Source organism: Chiloscyllium plagiosum, unplaced genomic scaffold (assembly GCF_037043375.1).
Source record: "Chiloscyllium plagiosum isolate Xiang-an unplaced genomic scaffold, Cpla_swu_hap1 HiC_scaffold_5, whole genome shotgun sequence".
NCBI lineage: Eukaryota > Metazoa > Chordata > Chondrichthyes > Orectolobiformes > Hemiscylliidae > Chiloscyllium > Chiloscyllium plagiosum.
This window is the reverse complement of record NW_028270143.1, coordinates 65,867,698-65,895,671: the sequence shown is the minus strand read 5'-3', so window position 1 is coordinate 65,895,671 and position 27,974 is coordinate 65,867,698. Positions and strand designations below refer to the sequence as shown.

Here is a 27,974-nt window from a genome sequence, read left to right as displayed (position 1 = left end):
CCGTGATAGTGAGAAGTCAGCCAGTCAGTTAGTGAGGGGAGGAGTGGCTGGTGTTTACTGAGTGAGGGCAGAATCAGGACGTATACTGCCAATCTCCGGGATCTCGAACCCACTGCTCAGCTACTGTACGCCGACTTCATTCCATTAACATGGGTGGCAAGGGGTAAATAAAGATTTTGTTCACTTCGTTCCTTTAACTTCAGGCTGATAATGGAGGCAAATTGACCTTTTCAAAAAGGAACCACCAGTAATGATCAAAGTTGAAGTTAGGTTTGGACTAGATTAGCACATTTTAGGAAGAACTTGAAGGATAATATATTTTCGTTGACATGTTTTGGCTTTCTAACTTTTTTTTACTTGCACACTAGTTCTCTCCCATAGTGACAGCCTCTGTGAAACGTTTTCTCTTCACTGTTCTGACTTGTAGTTTTTATATTCCATAAGTTTGCGTTGTTTTATTGCAGTTGCACGTTTAAATGTCTGTTAGACTCGCTGACATCACGGCAAGTTACAGGTTCAAGCCAACTCTCCAGAATTTAAGTACTGTATTAGAATTAGTTTGTTTCAGATGCTTAGGCTGGTTTGCTTCTTCTTGGATGCTGTAGTACTTGATCAAAGAGGTTTTTTTAGGTGGCAGAAGAAGAGCTCTTGAAGAAGGATTACACCCAAAATGTCAACTTCTCCACCTCATGATGCTGCCTGCCTTGTTGTGTTCTTCCAGCCTCCTGCCTGTCCACTGTAGTACTGGAGCAACCAGTTCTTCTGATCCTCAACCACATTTCCCCTATCTCTGGAAAAACTGCAGACAGCATGTTTTGGTCCTGGAGTGGGACTTCAACCTACAATCCCTTAACTAGGATTAGAAAGCTACTGCTGAGACAGAGCTGATACTTATGGTGTCTTAGATATGTACAGCAGTGAAATAGATCCTTCTGTCCAACTCATCCACGTTGACCAAATATCCTAAATTAATCTAGTCCCATTTGCCAGCATTTGGACCATATCCCCCCTCAACCCTTTCTGTTCATGTACCATCCAGATTCCTTTTAAATGTAATTGTACCAGCCTCCACTACTTTGTCTGGCAGCTCATTCTGTACACATACCACCATCTGCATGAAAATGTTGCCCTTGGGTCCCCTTTGAATCTTTCCACTCTCACTGTAAACCTATGCCCTCTAGTTTTGGATCCCTTATCCTGGGTAAAAAAAACCTTGGCTATTCAACCTATCCAGTGCCTCATGATTTTAAAAACATCTATAAGGTCACCACTCAACCTTAGTTCCAGGGAAAATAGCCCTTGGGAGTTGAACATCTCTTTCTGATTATGTGGTCCTGCAGAGTCAAGAGTCACTTTGCATACACTCTAGTTCAGTGGATTCTGAGATGCTGATGATTCCAGGATCCTGTTTGCAGACTCGACCCCATGTGGGGCGGGTGGTACTCTGAAGTGTTGGTTATATGGAGAAAGTGAGAACTGCAGAGCTGGAGATCAGAAACAAAAGGTGTGACGTTGGAAAAGCATGGCAGGTCAGGCAGCATCTGAGGAGCAGGAGAATTGACGTTTTGTGTGCAAGACCTTCATCAGAAATGGGTTGATGAAGGGCTTATGCCTGAAATGTCGATTCTCCTGCTCCTTGGATGTTGCCTGACTTGGTGTACTTTTCCAGCGCCACACTTTTCGACTCTTGGTTATATGGTTTGGTTATGTGTTCCCACCAACGTCTAATCTTTGTCTACATGCTTTCTCGACAAAGTCTCTTGATTCAGTCGTTGCTACCCAGTGAACTTTGACCTTTAATCTTATACTTGAGATACTGGTCCACAAAAATAATTCTGTTCTTCCACAACTCAAGCTGAGCTGGGGTATGTTGAAGGTCACAATGAATTGTGTTGTCTTCTGTACTCTTGAATTTGCCATGAATTGAAGATGATGTGTTTTGGTAGAGTTGGCACTATCATTTGGTGAGAAATAAAAGTACTGCTACCTTTGTGTTGTACCTTGATTTGAGATCATAAATTAATTAGGCTCCCAAACTTGATCAGTTAGTCAGCATAAATTTATCGTATATTGTAGCAATAATCTTTTGATCTTTTCTCTCCTTGAAAAGCATTTTGGCTCCCAAATAATTCGATATTTTCAGTAGAGTGAAAAACCATCATTCCTAAACCAGTGAAGAGTAACATTCTTGAGAAGTAAACTGAAGGAACCATAGATGCCTGCTGTAATACTTTGTCATCACCTTCTAATGTTGTCATTAACCTGAGCTTGCACATACCACAGCTTCAGGTATTGCATTCTGATGCCTTTTCTTGGGGGTTAAATACATGATGTTAACTATTTTCAGCTTTTTGATGAACTACTTGCATGAACAAATGGTAACTTGAGTGCATTACTGCATCAAAATCTCATTTAAGTATTAAGTCCATTTTAGTTACATAGAATAATGTTTCTCTGATATCACATGATATACATTTTTAAAATGTAACCATGTAGAAGCTTAATTAGGATAGTATGTTACAGTATGGGTACAAGATATTCCATATATAATATCCTCAGTCAAGTAGATTTTTTTAAAAATCCAATGTTTAGAAATATTATTCCATATCTCTGGAGCAAATGGAACTTGATCCCAGGCCTTCTGGCTCAGAACTAAGGGCACTACCACAACACCACAAAAGGCCCCTTACCCTCAGTCAGACTTTCTGGTGAATTGATTTAATCAGTGATCTCTCTGCCTCAAGGAGAAACTTTATTTGGTTAATGTCATCTGCTATTGAGTATAAGTGAGATCCACTTGAATACTAAAAGCACTTAAGACAAAATAATCTTCTTTGTTAGACTATTAATAATTTAACTCCTTTTGTTTGGATTATGTTATGTCATTAGTAAATCTGTTTTATCTTGTCTGTCTCTTTGTAATCTTCTTCTGCCCTTTCACCATCTAAGCTATTGGTGATCCTTGCACCTTTGGCCTCTTAACATCCTTGATTTTTAATTTTTCCATGTCTTCAGCTACTGTGGTCCTAGATATTTTCTAATCAGCCTGTTGAGAGTTGCTACAGCACACATCTGGAGCAGATAGAACTTGAACCCAGGCCTCCTGGCTCAAAGGTAAGGCCACTAGCACCACAGAACTTTAAGCACTGGCATTCTTTCTTAAACCCCTCTGCCTCAAGTTATTCTTTAAAACTTTGACCAACTTTTTGGTCATCTGTCTTATGTCTCAATTGCAGCTTGAAAGGTTTTGGAGGCTTTATTATGTTAAAGGAGATATATAAATACAAATTGTTGATTTGGAATATAACTAGAACAATTGCAGAACAATTTACATTTTAGGTGCATTAGTGATAGGATTTTACCAGCACAATATATTTCAAGTTCTGAAAGGGTGTAACATTTTTGAATTTAAGACTTTTTTTCTTTGGCCAAAGCCAAAAAGTTCATTGCTTGACAGTTGATTCCAATATGAGCAAAATTTTAGCTAAATCCACAGTTCAGTAGAAATCATTTAACTTGTTTATAGAATGTCTCCTTGTTGGCTAAAAGCCAATAGTGTCAGTTAAAGTACTTCCTATTCTCTTGTCGTTGTCATCTTTTCATAGTGTTGAGAGAAGTTTCCTATATATTACCCGATTTGCAAAGCAGCTAAATAAAATTAATTGCATGTTTTGTGTTTAGTTCTGTTGTTGTGATGTGACATTCACTTCGGAGTCAGGTGATCCCTGTGGAACAGGTCAGCCCGAATATTTTCAACGTATGAGTTTCTTTTGTCTGTCTCTTCTGAAACATGCACAATATGAGGAAAAAGGTTAGGTTACTTAATAAAATGTGAATTTACTTGTTTATTGAGTAGCTTAATGTTCATTTGCAAAGTTTATTCTTCCTTAGTCTTGGCTGTTTTCTCAAAATCCAATTCTTTATGTAACTTTCTCACACTGTAACCTTTCGTATATTCTTCTGGACTCAAAAGTGCTTAGTTCTGTCTTATTAAATAAAAACGAATGAAGCTGGAGGAGTCAGAATAGGTGACTTTAAGTAACTTAGATGGAGACAATGACTCAAGTGTCAATGTTTACCACACAATATATTTCCTTCTCCACAGATTAACTAAAATAAAAGCAAAACGCTCAGAATCTAAAACAAAAACCAAAGTGCTCGAAAAATTCAGCAGGTCTGGCTAAATCTGGAGAGTTTTGAATGTAACTTAATTTCTGATTTTTTTTTTTAATTGAAGAGTCACCATAAAACTATTGTCAATTGTTGAAAAACTCATTTGGTTCATTCATGTTCTTGATCTGTCATCCTTGCCTGGTCTGGCCTAGATGTGACTCCAGACACTCACAATGTGATTGACCCTTAAATGCCCTCTGGGCAGTCAGGGATGGACAATAGCCATTAACGTCCACATCCCCTGAATGAATTTTAAACTAGGTTTTCTTGAATTAAATGTGAGTTTAATCACTACTAAATGTGATCAGAATTAGTAATGCAACCTACATAGACAATTGAAAGAAGAGGTAAGTTTAAAGAGTTATATGAATTATTCTCTAAATTTAAACATTGGACATAGAGAATAAGAGCAGGAGTAGGCCATTCGCTGCTTCGAGCCTACTTTGCCGTTCAATATGATCATTGCTGATCATCTAACCCAGTGCCCTGTATCCTCTTTTTTTCCCCTATATCCTTAGATCGCTTTAGCCCTAAGAACGATATCTAACTCTTACTTGAAAACAATTAAACTTTTGGCGTCAACCACTTTCTATGGCAGAGAATCCCATAGACTCACCATTCTCTGGGTGAAGACATATACCTCATCATCTCAATCCTAAATGGCTATATCCTGTATCCTTAGACTGTGACACTGTGATTCTGGAATCCCAGGTCATCGGGAACAACCTGACTAACCCCTGCTGGAATTTTAGATATCTATGAGATTAACTCTCATCCTTCTAAACTCCAATGAATATAAACTGAACCACTTCATCTACACCCAGTCCCTGCTACCCTCTTTAAAATAACTTATTCTGTAATTGTTCATCTAGAGTGGATAGTTGAACGTTGGGACCATTGCAGTGGTAGTTACTGGTAATGTCGATCAACCTTGTTAGTTAAAGGACAGAACCCCCGGTGCTCACCTTCCATCCTACCAACCTTCGCATAAACCACATCATCCGACGACATTTCCGTCGCCTCCAAATGGACCCCACCACCAGGGATATATTTCCCTCCCCACCCATTTCCGCCTTCCACAAAGACCGTTCCCTCTGTGACTACCTGGTCAGGTCCACGCCCCCCCCCCCCCCAACAACCCACCCTCCCTTCCTGGCACCCTCCCCTGCCACCGCAGGAATTGCAAAACCTGTGCCCACACCTCCTCTCTCACCTCCATCCAAGGCCTCAAAGGAGCCTTCCACATCCATCAAAGCTTTACCTGCACATCCACCAATATCATTTATTGTATCCGTTGCTCCCGATGCAGTCTCCTCTACACTGAGGAGACTGGACGCCTCCTAGCAGAATGCTTTAGGGAACATCTCCAGGACACCCGCACCAATCAACCCCGCCACCCTGTGGCTCAATATTTCAACTCCCCCTCCCGCTCAGCCGAGGACATGCAGGTCCTGGGCCGCTTCCATCGCCACTCTCACCACCAGAGCCATGGAGGAAGAACGCCTCATCTTCTGTCTCTGGACACTTCAACCCCATGGCAACAATGTGGATTTCATCAGTTTTTTTCATTTCTCCTTCCCCCACCTCACCCCAGCTCCAACCTTCCAGCTCAGCACAGTCCCCATGACCTGTCCTACCTGCCTATCTTCTTTCCTACCTATCCACTCCACCCTCCTCTCTGACCTATCGCCTCCATCCCCACCCCCATTCACCTATTGTACTCTATGCTACCTTCTCCCCACCCACTCTCATTTATCTCTCTACTCTGCAGGCACCCTGCCTCTATTCCTGATGAAGGGCTTTTGCCCGAAACGTCGATTTTTCTGTTCCTCAGATGCTGCCTGACCTCCTGTGCTTTTCCAGCACCACTCTAATCTGCAGTCCTTGTTTTTACCTTGTTAGTTAAATGTTGATTTTTGAAATTCCTGGTTTTATTCTTGATTCCTTTGTCCTAAATCCTCATCAAAGTGTTTTTCCATTCTCTATGTGAGAGCAAGCCTTCCTTCACTTGTAACATAGGGTGACTAGGAATCATTCTTCAACCGTAACTTCTACAGCGTGCTACTGTTCAAACATAGCTGGTACAGGTGACAGAATTAGGTCCCACTAGTTCACATCCGTCGATTTGAACCTGTCCTTTAACCCCTGTCCTTGCCTTTTCCTGAAGGGAGAAAAAAATCAGCCAAGAGGTGGCTTACTGTTGAGATAGTCAGCCTTTTTTTTTTCTCTCCCTGCTTGACATTTTACTGACTCTTTATATTTCACATCCCATTGGCCTCTCAGATAGTCATTGAATTTAAATTCATAGATTTTCTATAGCAGTTCTCCCTTAAAACCACATTTTGGAATTAAAAGTAACTGTAAAAGTACTTCAGGGTTCTGAACCATTGTTGTCACCATTACCTCTTTCAGGTCTGTGGCCATTTATAAGGTTTACCTGGCGATTTCTTTGGTTTCATAGAATCATACAGTAAAAAGGCCTTTCTGCCCATCAATTCTGCACTGACAAATGAGAAATACCTGACCTTCAGCCTAATCCCATACACCAGCACCTGGCCCATAGCCTTGAATGTTATGATTTTTTTAAAGGTTATGATGCAACCCACCTCCATAAGCTCCCAGGCAGCAAATTCCACACCGTTACTACTCTGAGTAAAAATGTTTTTTAATCACATAACCTCCCCCACCCCAAACCTCCGGCACCTCAACTTGAACCTGTGTCCCCTTGTGACTTCCCTTCAAATAAGGGGAATGCCTGCTCCTTATCCAATCTGCCCATACCCTTCATAATCTTGTACACCTCCATCAGATCGCCTTTCAAATCTTCTCTCTTCCAACAAAAGCAATCCAAGCCTATCCAACCTTTCCTCATAACTTAAATTTTCAATCTTGTGCAGCATCCTGATGAATCTCTTCTGCAACCCCCTTCAGTCCAATCACATCCTTCCTATAATGTGGTTTGAATGTCTCTGTATCACGTGAGGTATTCAATTTGTCATGGGGGAGAATTGCTTTTCCTGTAATTTTCCATTTGCACATGCTTGTCATTTCAGTACATTAAGTGGAATGTATTATCTTCCTACTATCAACTCAAATTTGTTCAGTCTGATATTATGATCCCAGCAGATGTTATTACCGGATTAGTCAGATCCCAGTCAGGAACCTAGTTTGGTAAATCATGTTTCTATTGGTTTTAGTTTTAACAACATGACCTGTCGTGGAAGCATTAGCACCCAATGCTGCAGATTTTGCGTTCTAACAAAACTAAGCTTATTAAAAACATAATCAGGATAAAATAGAATATTACAAGCTATCCATTTATGGTATAAATTCAAACCTTAAACTCTGTCAAATTATAATCCTATTAATCCCAAAGCATGCCTTTTTATAAATTGAAAGGAAACATAACTGCTGTTCTACAGAACCCAAACACTACTCTTGGCACTGTTTTCAAAGCACTACTTATACAATACTGACACTGGAATCTCTATTGGACACCTTTAAAAGGTTTAAGTCAGTTGTGATTTCAACCTAGAACTGTAAATATCTTCTTCCTGGAACTGTAATAAACTTGAGCTTCTCAGTATACCTCTTTAAGTAAACCTCTGTGGGTTTTATCTAGTCAGGAACTAACAGAAACGCTTCACCCTAAGGACCTAACTTACTATATCCTTCTTGATCACTTTTCTACACTGTTCAAAACTAGGTATCCAAACTTATAACAAAAACATTAAAATTACACACATAAATCCCATAGGTTACATCACTCTAACAAAGCTACAAAACCTCCCACTTTTTTTATTTACAATACTTTTGTCCTTTTCTGACCATGCAAAATGTTTTTTTTTTAACAAGAGGGCAAAAAAATTTATAAATCATAATACAAATGATAACAAACACACACAAGTCTGATCTATACTTCTTGAGCTGTACAAGTATCTAAACCTATTAAAGATTAACATCTAACTTTCAAACCATGTATTCCATTGTCAATATTCAAATGATGACATTATATACTTTCCAGTCTGAAAGAAGGATCCATACTTCAACTCTCAGGTCAATGAAGTGGTTGAAGGACTGTTTATATTTTTCTTGAAAGTAGAGTCAGAGGCAAGGTTATCCAATGCCAAATTTCTTTATGATTTTGTCCAGTTCATGTTAATATATCCATTCCAAGCATTTCTGAAAATATTGTGAATTATATTGCTTTGGCAAACTCAATTTAAGGATCTGAATTGGATGTTTGTTACCAATGGAATAGAGTAGTGAATTCCACAGAAAATGGTTTGTTAAGGCCAAGTCAGAAGTGGCTGAGTGGCTTCTCTCTCTGCCCCTTGGCCGGAGGGGATGTCTGTTTTTGAATTGCTTGTCAGATTTAATGGGTATTTAATGAAGCACTGTGACTCTGAAACACATACATACTGATCTTGTAAGTCTCAAAAGAAAGTGAAACAATATTTATTGTCCCCTAATACCAACAAATGTACCCTAGAGACTTTTGTGCATGTACACAAACAGGTTAGAAGCAGAAAGGATAGGTTAAATTGTTTTGAGTGTGCAAAAGAAAGTCAGCCATAAATAGTTCCTCTTCATTGTATTGGATGGTTTCAGGCTGTTGTATGATTTCTTTGATTCTGTGCAGACAGATTTAAAGTCTTGATGGATGGTCTCTATCTTTTCCTCTGAAGTTTGCAACTGCGTGGTTTATATTGAAGGCATTGCTTGCTATGTATGGCTGGTCAGGGCATGTGCTTACAGAACAGCTAGGGAGTGAGATACCACAAATTCTCCTCTTTCTGTTTAGTCCTTACTCCACTGTCCATTACACTGTACACTCTAATGCTTGACCAGTTAGCTTGCGATCACATGACCTCTTCACAATCTAACGAGTTACTAGATATGGTCACTTCAAGTTGGGAAACTCTCCGACCAGGTTTGTGTGTTAATTGCTTACTGTCATGAGTTGTCTGATCTGGTGTGGAGTCCATCCCTCCTGTTATTTTGTTGTTTTTTCTAACACCACTGTGCTGCATCTTGGGGCATTTTTGTTTTGTTGCAGTCATGAAACAAATGCCAAAATAGAACACAATTATAGATGTTGGAAATCTGAAATAAAAACAGAAATTGCTGGAGAAAGTCAGCAGTTCTGGAGCGTACATGGACAGAAAGCAGAGTTAACTTTTTGGGTCTAGTGACTTTTTTTAGAACCATAAATAAGTTGTTGATTAGTAGGTTGGGTGGATTTTAATATCCATCTGCATCCCATTCAGCCTTTGAGACAGAAATGGAGAAGGGGCAAATATCACTATGCATCCTTGTTCGTAGCTTGTTGATAATGTGTGAAAATAGTTAGTTGTCTTGAATCAGGCAATTTTTATGGATTACTGAAGTGAAAATACACTTCCAAAAAGTAGTAAGGAGGCTTCAATTTTCCTATGCTATGTCTAATGTGGATTTTAAGAATGTTCTTTTTGGAATTCTAATGTGAAATGAGCACTATTATTTGACACTGAACAAAAGTGCAGTCCTCACTTTCTCTCACTATTATTTTGCACACAGTTTCAGGAATATTTCCACTGTCTGTGTCACATTCCAGCCCAGGTAGGGTTGAGCATCAAACTTGATTCTAAATCAGCATTTATTAAAAAGAGAGGAACTGGAAATTACATCCGATCTTCAGGCATCTGAAATTGCAGCTTAACACTTTGGGTGGAAAGTCTCCATTAAAACAGTTGTTTTAAAATTCTAATGTTTTTGTTTTCCTCTGTGTACTGATTGAATGAAGTGGGATCACTTCCAGTTGCCAGCTCAATGATTATCAGACACTAATCTCAATTTTGGAACTAAAAATCTAATATTGTGGTGTCATGGTTGACGACAAAAGTTTTACTTTTACAGTGCTTTTTAATTTCTTGGAATTCTCTATTCCATAGAGCTGTGGTTGCTTAGCTGACGGGTATGCGCAAATTGCGAGATCAATATATTTCTAGGCACTGAGAGAATGGTATCAGCCATGTCTTGTTGAATGGAGCAGCAAGACCAGAGGGACCACCTAATCTATTTCATGTATCACTTGTGTTCTAATCAACACAGAAAATAACTTGAGACATTTCGTGGGAGCGTTCGATGAAAATTGACACTGAACAAAAGGAAGGGGTATTTTAACGTGGGTAACTAAGGTCTGAATCATATCCAACGTGGTAGAAGTGGCCAAGTCCATCTCATACCCATTTTTAACGGGGTTGAGAATAGGATTGAGGCATGTTTCATGCGTGTGTATTTGCCTGAGGTGCCTTCTGTAGAAATTGGTAGCTGCTTTCACTCCTGCAATTTTTGGTGACCTGAGTATCCAGAACATGACATTAAACCCAGTAGGAGCAGGCAGGGGACTTCTTTTTTGGGCTATGGTCTTTGGATACCTTTAGAAAAGGTAGTTATCCTCTGGAACAAGTTTAAACTCATTAACTGTCAAATCAACAGATCTGTCAAAGGGAACTGAAATAGTGCCAAATGGACCTAGTGGAAGGAATTGACAAGGATTATTATCAAAAATGACAAGGCAGTTAAAATTCCAATCCTGTTAAATCATTGTTTTAATACTCCAGATATTTTTTTCCAATCAGTGCTAATCACTCCGCAGAAATAAATCTGAAGGTTGCTATTACCAGATTAATGCTGTATGATTGATATCACAACCTTTTGTTATCATATTTGGGTGCCAGCCATTTCAGTTTGATAGCACCAAGTCCAGTGTTGGTTTTCTATAAAGGATTAAACACTTAACATAATGCCTTAAATCAGACATATTAGCTTATTTTAAAAAAACATTAATTGTAATAATTTCTTATTGAAGCTTTATTTTCTTGAAAAATTCAAGTTTGTAATAATCACTTAAAACTTGATGTTATTTAATCTTGGATGGGTGCTGACGTCTTTCCATAGCTACTTGGCCTGGTAGGTAGGAACCTGGACTGGGATGAGGTATCCCTCTGTTGGGATAGGGACTATTAAAAACCATGGAGAATAGGCATGTCGGCTCGAAGGCAGTGGTGGTGCAGATTCTCAGAATTTGAGGAACCCGGTTTCTGCGAAGTTCTGGGCAGAGGAACTTTACAGAAGTTTGGGAGATAATAGTAAATATATTACAATTCCAGATCTGTGATACTGAGACTTCAGCTCATCTATCAGAGACTGAGAAGGTGGAGAGCGTCAAGCAGTGACGAATAACAGACAACCTGTTCTGGACTTCCCATGTAGATGCAATAGTCAAGAAGGCACAACAACACCTCTTCTTCCTCAAGCAGCTCATGAAATTTGGGCATGGGACCTTCACTAACCTTTACAGATACACCATTGAAAGTATACTGTTTGGGTGCCTTGTACCGCAACTGCTCTGCCCAGGATCACACAAAACTACAGAAGTTTGTGTGTAAAGCCCAGACTATCACGGAAGCCAACCTTCCATATCCATGGTCTCCACTTACATGGTTCAGTGCTGTGGAAAGGCTGCCAACATCATTCAAGATCCATCGCATGCCAGTAATGATCTCCTGTAACCTTTTCTGTCAGGCAGAAGATACAGAAGCCTGAACACATGCATCAGCAGGTTCAGGCACAGTTTTTTCTTGGTACTGCTGAATGGACTCTCTAGCATCAAATAATGCTGATCTTGCTAATGTTGATCTCTGCTTGTACACTCCCATGCAATGTAACCTGTGTGCCTTAAAATCTTTTGACCTGTACTTCCCTGCTCATAAAAAAGGCTTTTCACTGTATCTTGGTACATGTGACACTAAATCAATATCAATATCAACTCTGATTAATATTTTGCTGTGAATTTTTCATTTCTCAACAGTCAGCCATTGCAGAAATGGTCAGCAAAGAGACTGGATGGGCAGACTATATTAATAACTGGTGCTAATACTGGAATTGGCAAAGAGACTGCAAGAGACCTGGCAAGAAGAGGTAACAAGTAATTTAACAACTTGTTTACAACTTAATGATTTGAAATTTACTGGTAGCCGTTTTATTGAGTTTTTTGGGGTGAAATGCGGCATTTTCCAGCTGCTACTTTTCAAAATCTTTACTCTCGATTTTAATTGTGACATAACAACATGTGGTATTTTACTTGTTTTGCGAAGCATTCCAGACTTGTTTTTTTTTAAAAAAAGAACCATGGAGGATCCCATTAAATAGAAATTGAAAATGTATCTGAAGGTAGATTTCTAATCATCCATTTTCCATCTTGAAAGATTGGATCGAACTTTACTGTGTATCTGACTGAGTGATGCTAGTAATGAATATAAAATAAATTCATTTACCTAAATTTGAGCATTACTTGATATAAATAGTAAGCTACTGAAATGTTTACTTATTCCTACAGTACCCCATATCATATGCACTTATTACAGTCTGACAGTTGAGGTTATGAATATTGTATGAGTAACCACAAAATTCCTCATTCATATTAGAACAGAGTATCCTTTATTTGCAGTAATGTATTTAGTGAATGAATTACACATTTAATGCTTCTTTAAGGAGGTTCTTTTTAAGTACAGAAACCAGGTCAGTGTCTTCTGTTAACCTGTGTTTATCAGAAGAAAATTTTGGATTTCCAAAGCTGTCACAAATGTTTGGGGAACAAAAATATCAACGCACATGCCACCTGAGATGATTAAAAAAGAAATACACCATTTAACAACCACCACAGTTGATTATGATGCTGGATAAATAATTAATGACTGTATTTCTAAACCTGCAATCTCAAGTACAGCTGCTTTCATTTGCTGCATTAGTTTCTCTTTCTGGCTTCTCCTTATTTTGTCCTGTATAGTGCAGCAAGTTGATTATCCGATGTACCCCTATTATACAGAATAGGGGATGTGGGCACAATTTCGATATAGCCAAAATATTGTTTGCAAGCAGTGAAAAAGTTGATACCCAGGCAAATCATAACCTTCCACATTAGCACTTTGTTTGATTTCAGATCCACATTATTTTGTTAGAGAACCACAGCAGGTTTGGCATCGTCCATCGAGAGGGAGAGTTAATGTTTTGAGTTTAACATTCTTCTTTTGTTGATGCTGCCACATTGAACTAAGGTTGTGAGGTCCTCATATGGTGTGCTAATAGGAAAATCAGTATTAAATTTAAAGAATGCATTTTATTTTAAATACGACTTATGCAGCATGTTTATTTGTGCCTTCCTTAACAGTCAATCATCAGTAATCTCTTGATTTCTAAATTTGTTTTAAATTAATGCCTTGGGTCATCAGCAGCGGAGCAGGTGAATATGTCACTGACCCCATTTAAAACTGGCCTTAGAGCCTTCCTGGTCCTGCTGAAATGTCGATCCATCAAGGTGAATCGGGAGGCCTTGTGGTGAAGGACAATTATAGCAAAGTCACAAGCCCTTGGTTGTGACAAAATGAGACACATCCCTTGAGGTTTGTCTTCAGTTAATTGAGCCTCAGTGTTTATCAATGGCTGTGTCACCTGATGTCCCTTCTTTCCCCTCAACCTGCACTGTACTCATCCAGCAGGCATTTCCTGAAGAAGGGCTTATGCCCGAAACGTCGATGCTGCCTGACCTGCTGCGCTTTTCCAGCAACACATTTTCAGCCCTATGCTGTACACTCTGACACTGACCAAGGCCCCTGCACTGAGACAGTGCTGGCTGTGGTTTGACATAAGTTTGGACAATGGTGATCAGTATTGGCAGAGGAGGAGGAGGAGGATGGTGAGCAAGGCCAATGGAGGTGAGGACTTGGGGCCAGTGTTGGGAGATGGGGCAACCTGAGGTTTGGGAATTGTCGTGGTTGCTAGAATGCTGTGACACGGTCCATTTGATTTGCTTTGAGTTGCTTCCAGCAGGCGTGAAGCTGCTTTGGAGCACGATTCAAAGTAAATCAGAGCATTAACAGCAAATACGAAGGGGAATACTGCTGAAGTTTACATGCTAGCAGGGTCTGGTGGGAGTTATATTTGTTTTATTTTTTTTTTGTTGACCTCCTAACATTGATTCAAACAAGAATACACTTTGATTGGGATGTGATATCTGTGGTAGTGCTGAGTAGAAGTTCCATGTTGGTAGTTCATTTTCCATTTTTTTGCTTTTCTATTACATGTCCTTTTTACACACAGGAGCCGTGATTATCATAGCATGCCGAGACACAGAGAAAGGTGAGGCTGCAGCTAAAGAAATAACAGAGGAAACTGGAAATAGTTATATCGTGGTGAAGAAGTTGGATTTAGCTGACACCAAATCTATTCAGGAATTTGCGAAACAAATTAATGAAGGTATGTGTTCCTATTTCAAAATGTAATAACTTTTTCATTTTATTTTAGTATGCTATTTTGTGAAACAGCCAGCCAAAAGTTGCAAGCTGCAAACCTGTCCAATTAGGATTAACTTAATAGTTTCTGATGTTCTGGATGGTATGTTACCCTCATGTGATCTTACTTCTCAGTATTTGTGGGAAAAGTATGTACAGACCATAATTGGACACAAGCCCTACAGATCTTGATGACAGGATCTCATTTTAAATAAGTTGCTGAATTTCCCACTGACCTGGTCAATGGGTGATTATGGGAGAAAATGAGGACTATGGATGCTGGAGATCAGAGCCGAAAAGTGTGGCTCTGGAAAAGCACAGCAGGTCAGGCAGCATCTGAAGAGTAGGAGTTTCCCAAAGAAGGGCTTATGCCTTAAACATCAACTATCCTGCTCCTTGGATGCTTCCTGACCTACTGTGCATTTCCAGTGCCCACTTTTCGATAATGGGTATACAGGCAACTCGATTCCACACAGTGGGGTTTTGGATTTAAGCAATCACACTTTGGGTGGGGTAAGTGGTGGGCAAGGTGAGGGTAAACAATCAAAGGGAAGGTGGAGCTGATGGTGTTTAGTCTGATTGCCTCTCCCTCTGGTTTGTTAGTAAACCTGTAAACTAATTTTTCACCTTAACCTACAAGATGACTCTGGATCTGGCTCTGTGTACGTTCAACCTGACAGTAGATGGTCTTGTCCATGCTCCACCTGCTGGCTAACTATAGAAATCACCAGTGAGAGGTTCACAAGTCAGTGCATCCTATTACAGTGATAGATTGCGCCTCATTCAGACAACAGTGAGGTAATTCGGTGTGTTCCACTGGTTGAAAAATATGCTGGACTAACCAGATTAGTATCTTACATAAATGTGGATGACTGTTAACTACTCTTTTGGCAATTAGGGATGGGCAATAAATGCTGGTCCAGTGGTGATGCCAACATCCCATGAATTAATTTTTAAAAATGCAGGAAATGGCAAAACCTCAGTAACTCAAGCAGCATCTATGGAGAGAAACTTAATGTTTCAGCTCAATTAGCTATTGTCAAAACTTCAGAATGATTAACTGTCTTTACAGATGCTGCCCATTTCTACCATTTTACCATTTATACTTTGGTTTCTCTCCTTGACAGAGTTTTGCTTTGGATTCAAAATTGTCAATATTAACCAAGTAGGTTTATGTTTTACAGATATATGCAATGTGTGACAGGAAGTGGGGGTGGAAATCACTTTTTAGTTTGTGGTAGCTTTCCATTTTGGTGCTGAAACTCCTAGGAAAGTTTAGTAATCGTATATAGTAAAGTTTTGACATATTTCACTAGAATTGACCTTTTATTTTGGAACTCCACATGCCGATTCTGGCTTGTCTATACTTTGCAAACAACTGAACAATTGGTAGACCCTCTCAATGAAAGTTAGAAGTGCTTTCTGTCTTCCATCTTTGTTTGCAAAGACTGGGCCATGGACTTCTATTGGATTGATTTCATTCTTCTAGAAAAAGCATTGCAGTGCCTTTTGTAATGATTATAAATAAACTCCCTCTTGCTACTTGTCAGCCGGCATATTGTAAGGATTTGCAATGTGGTAATTAACCTGTGGCCAATTGTAAATGCACCTTCTGTAACTGGTCCTAGTGTAAGATTTGGAGCTACTGTCTGAGGTAAGGGACATTATCACTGTGCTGTAAGACGTCCCCTAGAGTTATAATAACTGATCAAATAGGATTATCGCCTTAGTGTCTCCTCATAGGGAAATCCCTCCATACCTAGAATCTGCCCACTTAATCTTCTTTGGACTGCCTCCAGTGTCAATCTGTCTTTCCTTGGGTTAATGGACCAAAGTGTTCAGGTTTAGTGGCCCCTACCAAATTGAGAAAAAGGTTGAGTCAGGTGAACTATCTAGTAAAGATGCCAGTTAGAAAAAAGCAGTATCGTGTATATCATGTGAACATGTTGAAACCGTATAATACGAGAGAGAGAGAGAACTTGAGAAACAGGTGTTAGTTACTGCCCAGCAGAGTGAGGAATCAAATCCAGGTGTTGTGGATTTTGATGTGCTTCAATATATGTTAAAAAAACGAAGAGGTCCTTGAGGAGTGGGATAGGTTAGTGAACTATCTCTCAGGATCAAAGAACACAGTTGAAAGGTTTGTTACTGCAGTATGAGGACAGATGGGGAGGACTAAATGCTATTGTACATGAAGTAGACATAGGGAATACTGTTCTGATAAAACAACACCTCTATCGGCTTAATCCTTTCAAAGCCAGACACGTCCCGAAGGAGGTGGAGGCCATGTTCAACGAGGATATCATCGAACTGAGCCAGAGCGAGTGGAGCTCGAGAGGCAGAGAGTTATCTCAGAGGTCACTATTTAAAGTAAAAAGTTAACAATTTTATTCTTTAAGTCCAACAGAGAACATTAAAACAACAGCTATTTACAACTTCTTTCTCTTAAACCTACCTTTTACCTCCCACTCTACAATACTGGTCCAATAAAAAAACCCCAATTAAGATTTACAAAAAAATTCTACTTTCAAAACCAGCCAGCGTTGTCAATTCTCCTTTGTAAATGTTTTGCTGTATTTTCCTGGGTCACTTCTTCTTCAGTAATCTGCTTCACCGGTCCTTCTTGTGAACAGGTACCCTTCAGAGAGCTGTTCACCTATCAGTCTATACTTCTTGGTGCTTGGCAGTTATCTGCATAACTGTTCAAAATGTCTGGTTTTATACCCCAAACCATCAGATTGTTTCATTGGTTTTGATGTCATCAAAATATTATATTTCAATTTTGTTTGGATTTTGGTATCTTGGGGCATAATTTAAACAGATTGGCTGAATTTGAATTTGTTTTTTGTTCAACAGATTGTAGCGCAAGATGAGCTTCTGTGTGTTGGGTTTAAATTAGCAGAGGGGTTTACCCCATGTCGTAACAAAACTATTAAAGTGGCTTTTAACTAGATGTTCTTCTTCCTATCTCAGAATACCAGCACCTGAACATTCTGATCAATAATGCTGGAGTAATGATGTGCCCTTATTCCAAAACAGTGGATGGGTTTGAACTACAATTTGGGGTCAATCATTTAGGTGAGTTTAAAGTGCAATTTTAAGAAAATCTGCAAAACTTCTAAAGTCCCCTCCTTTTGCATCAGATGTCTTTATAATAAACTTTGCTTGCTTTATATAATTACCTCCATTTATTTTAGTTTTTTTTTTAAGTTTGGATTTGCTTTTTTTAAAGGTAGTGTAATCATCTCTGCCAAACAAGCTTCCTATTCAAACAATCTGATTTATGAAATTTTGGTTTCACTTCATAGTGGTAAATCCTAAATAATGTAGAAAAGAGGTTTAGCGGTTTGGCATTTGTTTTAAATCTGTTACAATTGCAATTATGTGAATTACTCGACTGAAGAGCAAAATAGAGAGGGATTTCAAAACAAGGGCCTGAAAGCTCTAAGTAGCAATGCAAAGTTATAACATCTGGCCCTGCCTCGGCTCACTGTTGCTTAAAACTTCATCTGTGCCTTAGTGACATCTTGGCTATTCAGGTGCATATTTAACTTCTTGTCCAAAACTTCTTTGCCGGCATCCATACTTGCAGAAAGACCCCATTTAATCATGTCTGGACTTGCTGACCTATATTGATCCTTGGTTGAATAACACCTCCGTTTTAAAACTCTCATTCTTATTTTTAAATCACTCCATGGCTTCACAAGTCACTATTTCTGTAATTTACCCCTGCACCATGACTCACTGAGCTATCTCAATTCCTCAACGCCTAAATTTGTGCATCCCCAATTTAAATAGTCCAACATTGGTGGCCATACCTACAGCTGTCATGGTCCTACACTGGAAATATCCTCGAAATCTGCCTTTCTATTCTCTCTCCATTTTTAAAGATGATCCTTTTGACCAAGATTTTTCATCGTATATGGGTCGCTGTCACGTCTTCAGTTATTCTCTTGTGAAGTCTCTTGGGATGTTTCATTAAAGATGCAATATAAATAACTCTTATGAGAATTTTGCAGATTAGCTTCCTATGTTCTTTTAAACTAATGTATTTTAATGTTTTTCAGGTCACTTTTTGTTAACATATTTACTGATCGATTTAATAAAACAGTCCACTCCTTCTCGTATCATCAATGTCTCCTCAACCATGCACACAATGGGAGGCATTAATTTTGACGACTTAAACAGCGAGAAGAGCTACAGTCCAATGAAAGCTTATGCACAGAGCAAACTCGCCAATGTTCTGTTTACAAGGGAACTGGCACGAAAACTTGAAGGTAAAGTCCAGCTGAAATAAATTACGTATGTGAATGGAAATAGATTTTTTTTTTAAAAACATCATGGTTAGTTACAAAAGAGTCTCTTAAAATTGTATTGATCCTTTTTTAATGATGTCTACAACTACTTGCCAGTAGTTCAAAAGGCTACTTTAGAAAAATAGTATTTCTCACTTTCTGGTAATTTGAATTGTTTTTTCCCTGTACTATTTTGCATTTAGAAAAGCTCTGTTTCATGTATTTTTCAATAAACTACCCTTGAGTATTATTCAGTTTTCATATTTAAAGAATACTGCAGTAGAAAAAGAACAAATTCAAATCAAGGGCTGATAATTGTGTCAAGTATTGAATTTATGGTTAGAGGAACTCATCAATTCAGTGTGCAAATGAGAACATGTACTAGTAGCTTATGTAAATTGATTTGAGCTCTTGCCAGTCCAATTTATTTGTCTTTTCCAATTTTAAATCTGCTATTCCATTCTTTTTTCACTTCATGTATCAGCTCAGTTGGCTGGATGGCTGTTTTGCCATCACTCTACACTGCAAAAGAGTGGGTTCAACTTACTCGCGCACATTCTTATCCCTTGTCCCACAGCTCGGGAGCAGTGTGTTGACTTTGTCTTTTCTCTTGGGCCAATTACTAAGAGTAATCTTTTTATTTAAAAATGTAGAGTTACAGGATCTCCTTGGGCATTGACAAGAAGTGAGTGGTGTGATATGTTGGAATACTGCTTGTCAGTCACCGAGCACCAATGTTTAACTGGGGGTCAGGATAGCATAAATACCTTCACTCAGTGTGCAAAGTTATGAAACACCAAGTTTGAGCTGTCCAGATGCTCCTTATTGGCATGTTTTGCATGATATGAGTAGCTCTAATAATCTCTACTGGAATTGGTAGTCTGTGGGATCATGAGGATGCTGTTTAAAACTTGCTGTATAGAGTATGCTATCATGCCCAAGTTAAAGAACATAGTTCAGGACAAGGAAGGGAGAGAATAATGTTAAGAAAGGCAGTTTGAGTTATGGGTTGGCTGAACCTGAATCCGTTATTACATTCTGCGTTTCTCAATAGGTTAGAGTCATGAGTGGAGTCTGCATGTTGACAGTAGTACTCAGAAATGCATCAAGGAGGGTGGACTGAGATAGTGGATAAATCTTGGAAAAACTTGAAAGAAAAGGGCTACCTTGGGACTTGTTGCACCCTTAGACTCCCAGTTTCTGCATCCCTGCTCTACACCCTTAATTACACATCCATCTGCTTCTATTCCAGCCAAAGACTACCTGCTTGAGGCTATGCCCAAATTTCCAAATGTTAAGCTTTTAGCCTTTTACTACAATAGCTTTATGATTGTTGAGAAAAATCAACAATCCTTTCTCTGATGTTCCCTCTTGGTCATTTTTGTTTTCTTTCCCAGTGTTGGCCCAAACAACTCCCTCACCTCCAATAGGGATAAGCCAGAGTTCCATTTAACATCATTTCACCCCCTTTTATGTTCTTTCCTCATCCATGTAGTGCATTTTGATATTTTGTTCATGATTTATATTTTAGAAAAATCTGACTAAGAGCTGCTAAATGCATCTAAATTTTTTTTTTAAATTGCAAAAGCTGGAAATATGAAACAAAAGCAGACATTACTGGACAAATGTAACAGGTCTGGTAGCATCTGCTGAGAGAATGCAGAATTAAAGTTTTGAGTTCAATGACTGCCCATCCCCCACACCCAAGAACTCCACTTCCTGTTGTTTAATTGTTCGCTATCATTCATGACTGAATGTGACAGGACTGCAGAACCCTTTGGTTGTGCAATCACTTAGCCCTGACTATTGCAGGCTGCTTCTGCAGTTGGTACACAAATGATCATATGCTGTAATTCCACTTGATTAACACCTCAGCTTCAGGTATGCTTGATGCTGCTCCTGGCATACACTCCTCCATGCTTTGTATCAGAGTTGACTTATGGCTTGATAGTAATGGTAGAATGGGAGATACGTGGGCAATGAATGTACAAATTATGATTGAATACACTTTTGCTGATGGCCCATAACTTCTCATGGATGTCCTGTTTTTTAAATTACTAGATTTGTCAAAATCTAATTTAGGTATTCTCACACATGGTGGAAGATATTCTGAATGTGATGACGAGAGTTTGTGTCCACAAGAACTGTATGTGGTGCTCACCTCAACCAATCTTGTCATGGATGGGCAGATGTGTGACAGATTAGTTTGCTAAGGACAAGGTGAAAGTGAAGACTACATATGCTGGAAAAGGACAGTAGGTCAGGCAGCATCCGAGGACGAGAAAAATTGATGTTTCGGGCAAAAGGCCAAATGACATCCCTGATGCCCAAAACATAGATTTTCTTGCTCCTTGGATGCTGCCAGACTTGCTAAGGACAAGGTCAAGTCGACTTCCCTTCTGGTTGGTTCCTTCACCACCTGCCATAGATCCAGTTTAGTAATTGTACCCTTTTAGGGCTTGATCAATAGTGGTGATGCTGAGCCACTCTCTGACATTTTAAGATCTCCACTCAGAGTGCGTACTGTGCCCCTGCCACTGTCTGTGCATCCTCCACACACACACACACACGAGTACGTACACACCAACAGCAGCTTTTCCTGTATCCCAATATTGGTAATTACTAACATTCCTTCTCCATTGTTAGTGCCTTCAAATTCACAAAAATCTTATTCATAATGAACTCCAAATTTCTCAGGCTTAACGTGTTGACCAAAGAGTCTGTTTCCGTACTGTACATCTCTATGACAACTTCAGACTCGCTGTCTGCTCTCTTGCTTTCCTTCAGAACCAGTTACTTTTCCACTGGCCATAGGTTACGTCCTTGCTATCCACATCAAAACAGTGACCTTCCTAAGGCAGTTGTACTTAACTCTCAATCTGTCAAGCTATGTTCTACCCACCCACTGTCTCGCTGAAGAAATTTGCACTTCAGTTCTCCAACAAATTTAAAGTTTGAATTTTTTAGGTGGAACGATGATGTTGAAGGATTGGAGAACAGCAAATACAGTTGCCTTTATTTAAATTCAAATACATCACTCCAACACGCTATTTTTAAACTTTGTTTTTAAAAGTTCATTCACGTGATGTTGGCATACTGGCTATGCCAGTGTTTATTGTCCATTCCTAATTTTCTTTGAGAAAACACTAGTGAGCTAACTTCTTGAACTTCTGGAGCCCATGTATATCCAGGATGCTCTCCAGTTGCAGATAGCAGCAAAAATCAGTTTGTGTTAAGACCAATTCTGACAACCTTCCATTGCAGTATGATGGACAATCTTAGAATTTTGGGAAGCATCTCTGGAGATGAAAAGAGTTAATGTTTCAAGTGGTTCAATATGTTAAATTTTCAAAATATCTTAATGAACTCATTGGTCGACACAGGACTAAGGTGAAAGCATGTGAAATTGAATAGGCAACAAAAACAAGTATGTTGTCTCCAAATCAGAATATCAAGACTTGTATGTTAAGAGCAGCTACCTAAACTGGTAAAAGTGTTTAATAGGGAAATTGCATGAATCAATAATGTAAGTAATGTTGCACTTGGTAGGAAGAATAAGGAGGTTACCAACTGTTAGGATATTTTCAGTTTAGGAATGTTCCAAACCTGGCACTCCACCTTACTTATAAGGGCTTACTCATTGGATCCAGTATTTGTCCTGAGGGGTGGGGATAGAGTTAGCCTGTCAACACTGGATGTAGATCCAGGTAGAGGAAGGCCAGGGCTGAGATGGCCTGGCCAGTATCCCTGCTTCTGTTCGGGATTTATTCCAACTGTTTTAGAAGCTGTTCGGCCCACGAGGCCTTTGCTCTCATCCCGTACCCCCACCACTACTCATGCCATTTTCCTCCTATCCCTTCTATTTGGATCATGTATCCAAAGCAGCTAAAATTTTAATTGTTCCCTCCCCCCACCCCCCAAACTCTTGAGAGGAAAAGCAGCTATTGAAAGGCACTTGGTGGCAGGGTTAATGCAGTATTGATGCAGTGAGGCCTTTAAGTAGCCAGTTAAGAACTATTTGAAGGTCTCCATTGTTGGCAAAGCCAAAAGCTGACCATGGTCCTTCCCAGCTAAAGTTTAATGCCATTGGGGACAAGAAGGCAGAAGGATTTGAGTGTGCTACGTCTTGGCCTAATTTAGTGCCCTTCCAGCCTCCAAGCTTTCCATCTCCAGAAACTGAGATTCCACCCTTGTAAGAAATCCACTTATTTCACTTTCTCTTCTAGGTGCTGGTGTTTTGGTATTTTCTTTACATCCTGGAGTGGTGCGGACCGAACTAAGCAGACATTTGAATCCTGCAGTTCGGTTTGGCCTGACAATGCTACGACCTTTCACCAAGTCTCCGTCAGAAGGTGCAGAAACGACACTCTTTTGTGCTGTGGCTGAAGGACTGGAAGAAGAAACTGGGCAGTATTTCGCGTAAAATCAATATTTATTACATTCTGCGATTCTAATAACACTTTTTTTTTAAAGGAGTATACCTCTAACTCATTTATGTATAAACTTCATAAGAAAGTTGTTCTGACATTGCTGAATGCATACAGAAACATTTCCTATTGGTTTACATTTTGATGCATTGCTGAAAATGTGTTGCTGGAGAAGCGCAGCAGGTCAGGCAGCATCCAGGGAACAGGAGAATCAACGTTTCGGGCATAAGCCCTTCTTCAGGAAACGTCGATTCTCCTGTTCCCTGGATGCTGCCTGACCTGCTGCGCTTTTCCAGCAACACATTTTCAGCTCTGATCTCCAGCATCTGCAGACCTCACTTTCTCCCCATTTTGATGCATTGGTCAGCTAGAAAGGCTGATGCTGGGTAAGTGGGGCAGAGGCCAAGATTTTTGCAAAGTTGTGAAAACTCTGGAGACCTTTTTATATGTTGTGTGTGGGACTTGGAATCCCTGCACCAGTTTCTAATGGATCCACTTTTGTCAATGCTAAATTCAAAAAGACCCTCAGTGAGGCAATATGGGCAAAGCTGAGAAATAGAAAGGGTGCGATAATAATGTTGGGGCTGTACTACAGACCTCCGAACAGCGAACATGAGATAGAGGTGCAAATATGTAAACAAATCCTGGAAAGATGTCAGACCAACAGGTTGGTGGTAACCAGAGATTTTAATTTTCCCAACATTGACTGGGAATCACTTAGTGTTAGAGGTCTAGATGGAGCAGAATTTGTAAGGAGCATCCAGGAGGGTTTCCTAGAGCAGTATGTAAAGAGTCCAACTTGGAAAGGGGCCAGACTGGATCTGGTATTGGGAAATGAGCCTGGCCAGGTGGTTGATGTTTCAGTAGAGGATTACTTTGGGAATTGGGAATATTGATCACAATTCCATAAGTTTTAGAATACTCATGGACAAAAATGAGAGCAGTAAATTGGAGGAAGGCCAATTATAGCAAAATTCGGCAGGAGCTGAAGAATGTAAATTGGGAGCAGCTGTTTGAAGGTAAATCCACATTTGATATTTGGGAGGCTTTGAAAGAGAGGTTGATTAGAGTTCAGAAGAGACATGTTCCTGTGAAAATGAGGGATCGAAATGGCAAGGTTAGGGAACCATGGATGACAGGTGAAATTGTGAGACTAGCTAAGAGGAAAAAGGATGCATACATACGGTCCAGACTACTGAAGAAAGTTTTGGAAGAATATCGGGAATGTAGGACCAATCTGAAATGAGGATTTACGAGGGCTAAAAAGAGTCATGAGATATCTATAGCAAACATGGTTAAGGAAAATCCCAAAGCCTTTTTTTCATATAAGGAGCAAGAGAGTAACTAGAGAAATGGTTGGCCCACTCAAGGACAAAGAAAAATTATGCGTGGAGTCAGAGAAAACGGGTGAGATTCTTAAAGAGTACATTGCATCGGTATTCACCGAGGAGAGGGACATGACTGATGTTGAGGTTGGGGATAGATCTTTGAGTACTCTAGGTCAAATTGGCATAAGGAGGGAGGATGTCTTGGGTATTCTAAAAGGCATTAAGGTAGAAAAATCTCCAGGTCTGGATGGGAATCTACCTCAGGATACTGAGGGAAGCAAGAGAGGAAATAGCTACGATTTTAAGAGATATCTTTGCAGCATCCTTGAACATGGTGAGGTCCTGGAGGACTGGAGAATTGCTAATGTTGTCCCCTTGTTTAAGAAGGGTAGCAGGGATACTCCAGGTAATCATAGACTGGTGAGCCTGATGTCACTGGTAGGGAAGCTGCTGGAGAAGATACTGAGGGATAGGATCTATTCCAGTTTGGAAGAAAATGGGCTTATTTAATTGGGCAGCATTGTTTTGTGCTGGGAAGGTCCTGTTTTACAAACCTAATAAAATTCCTTGAGGAGGTGACAAAGTTGATTAATGGGGGAAGGGCTGTAGATGTCGTATACATGGACTTTAGTAAGGCGTTTGATAAGGCTCCCATTGGAGGCTGATTGAGAAGATGAAGTTGCATGGGGTCCAGGGTGTTCTAGCTGGATGGATAGAGAACTGGCTGGGCAACAGGAGACAAAGAGTAGTATGGAAGGGAGTTCCTCAAAATGGAAACCTATGACAATGGTGTTCCAGATGGATCCGTGATAGGGCCCTATATGATTTGGAGGAAGGTATCAGTTGCCTGATGAGCAAGTTTGCAGATGACACCAAAATTGGTGGAGTAGCAGATAGTGAAGAGGACTGTCGGAGAATACAGCAGAATATAGGTAGGTTGGCGAGCTGGGAAGAGAAATGGCAGATGGAGTGCAAACCCTGCAAATGCGAGGTGATGCATTTTGGAAGATCCACTTCAGGAGTGAACTATACAGTAAATGGGAAAGTCCCTGGGAACATTGACAGAGAGAGATCTGGGTATTCAAATCCATTGTTCCCTGAAGGTGTCAACGCAGATCAGTAAAGTGGTCAAGAAGGCATATGACATCCTTTCCTTCATTGGATGGGGTATTGACTACAAGAGTTGGCAGGTCATGTTACAGTTGTATTGGACTTGGTTCAGCCACATTTGGAATTCTGCGTATAGTTCTAGTTGCCACATTACCAAAAGGATATGGATACTTTGGAGAGGGTGCAGAGAAGGTTCACCAGGATGTTGTCTAGTATGGAGGGTGCTAGCTATGAGGAGAGGTTGAATACGTTAGGATTATTTTTATGAGTAAGACTATGGTTAAAGGGGGAATCTGATTGAGGTCTACAAAATCATGAGAGGTATAGACAGGGTGGATAGCACCATTCACGACTACTAGTTTTTGTTTTCATTTTACCTACTTTTCGAATCAGCCTGTTCAGAAATGTTGTTGCACCTCTCTGGAGCAGGTGGGATTTGAACCTGGGCCTCCCTTGTCTTGGAGGAGAAAGTGAGGGCTGCAGATGCTGGAGATCAGAGCTGAAAATGTGTTGCTGGAAAGGTCCTGAAGAAGGGCTTATGCCCGAAATGTCGATTCTCCTGTTCCTTGGATGCTGCCTGACCTGCTGCGCTTTTCCAGCAACACATTTTCACCTCCCTTGTCTTGGGCAGGGATACTACCACCATGCCACAAGCGGGCTCACTAATCAGTTTCTTTGGTGTAACATGCAGCAAGACATGAACAACATTCAGACCTCAACTATAAGTGACAAATAACATTTCCAGCATGCAAGTACCAGGAATGAATTAGGTATTTAACCCCATCAGTTGATTTATGTTCTTGTCTTGTACTTCATAACAGCGGAAGCAATGTATATTGTTTGAAGTGTGCAAGTCAGTATAGGTGTTGAGAGCAGGGCTCCAGCATTTCAAGTTGGATAAATGCAACTAACTGTAACTGGGTGTGAAAGTGTACTTAAAGAACAAATTGAGTTATTTGTACTGCAACTTGGTACCTTTTTCTGCATTAACCTACAGCTGCAGTACAACAGTTCCCCACATTATCACATGCTCATAAAGTTTTTTAGTGTTCTGAGGGACTACTCATGTACACATTATTATATGGTGAAGTTCCTTACATGAGAGGCCAAGTTGAATATTACAATATCCTGTAAGGAAAGAAGCAAGAGCTTTTTCTCCCTAGTTCCCAATCAGAATTTGTGCTTTTATCAATTGAACCTTGCCATTGATTAGATTACTTACAGTGTGGAAACAGGCCCTTCGGCCCAACAAGTCCACACCGCCCCGCCGAAGCGCAACCCACCCGTACCCCTACATTTACCCCTTACCTAACACTACGGGCAATTTAGCATGGTCAATTCACCTGACCTGCACATCTTTGGGCTGTGGGAGGAACCGGAGCACCCGGAGGAAACCCATGCAGACACGGGGAGAACGTGCAAACTCCACACAGTCAGTCGCCTGAGTCGGGAATTGAACCCGGGTCTCTGGCTCTGTGAGGCAGCAGTGCTAACCACTGTGCCACCGTGCCGCCCACAGAATTGGGAGTAAGTTATCTGTTTCATTTGAAAATTGGGATTGTTAGGATGGATATGAGGTATGTGTTGATAATAGGGTTTCACAGTTATGACTAAATGGAAAATTTAAACACCTTTTTCAATCCTTTTCAAACCAGGGATTGTAAGCGTGCAAACTGCTCACAAGCTGCCCAGGATGATGAAAAAGCGAAGAAATTGTGGGAAGTAAGCTGCCAGATGCTGGAAATTGATTGGCAGTGAGAAGACACTTAATCTTCAATCAGAGCATGTCATATGGATGATGTTTAGATTCATTTTCCTGGGTTGTTCCTGTCAGAAGATGAATTGAATCTGAATAATTAATTGCAATAGCAGTTTTCCCTCTGAAATGATTCAACATCCTTTCTCTCATGATGTATATTTTATATAATTAGATTTGCATTTCCAGTATTCTTTGGACTACATTTATTTGGTCTTAATGGTTGTGCTTTAGACTTTTGAATGTACTACAATTGTATTTAATACTATTGCATTTCAATTCATTACGTCTTAAATATTGTATAAAATTTAATCTGGTAGAAAAATACTCGTGTTAATTCATGCTTGTTCCTCCTGTGGCTTTTTTCAATGCTTTATAATCTTTAAAGAAAGAAACTTGGAGAATTTTGGTCAAACATAGGTCTATAGCACAGCAAAAGGCCATTAGGCCCATTTGGTCTGTTGTGGTCACGAACAAGCCAGTATCTGTGAAGAGATAACAATAGTTTAATGGACCAGGGTAGCATAAGCTCTGAATTGGAAGAGAAGTGG

The 27,974-nt window shown here is 39.9% G+C and overlaps 1 protein-coding gene across 1 annotated transcript; it reads left to right on the top strand.

The window, feature by feature from the left end:
• Positions 1-7: 7 nt before the first annotated feature.
• LOC122549919 (retinol dehydrogenase 12-like) lies at positions 8-27,748 on the top strand. The gene is made up of 7 exons (XM_043690146.2): positions 8-163; positions 12,029-12,138; positions 14,317-14,472; positions 17,481-17,585; positions 18,575-18,784; positions 23,029-23,221; positions 27,323-27,748. Exons 1-7 carry the CDS (start codon positions 150-152, stop codon positions 27,423-27,425), a joined length of 891 nt encoding a protein of 296 aa, XP_043546081.2. The 5' UTR covers positions 8-149; the 3' UTR covers positions 27,426-27,748.
• The last annotated feature ends 226 nt before the right edge of the window (positions 27,749-27,974 follow it).

Excerpts from the sequence above, each read along its gene's own strand:
- LOC122549919 (XM_043690146.2), top strand. Across the intron at positions 17,586-18,574 it reads ATTTGGGGTCAATCATTTAG|GTCACTTTTTGTTAACATAT; the intron begins GTGAGTTTAAAG and ends AATGTTTTTCAG. Across the intron at positions 23,222-27,322 it reads GAAACTGGGCAGTATTTCGC|GGATTGTAAGCGTGCAAACT; the intron begins GTAAAATCAATA and ends TTTTCAAACCAG.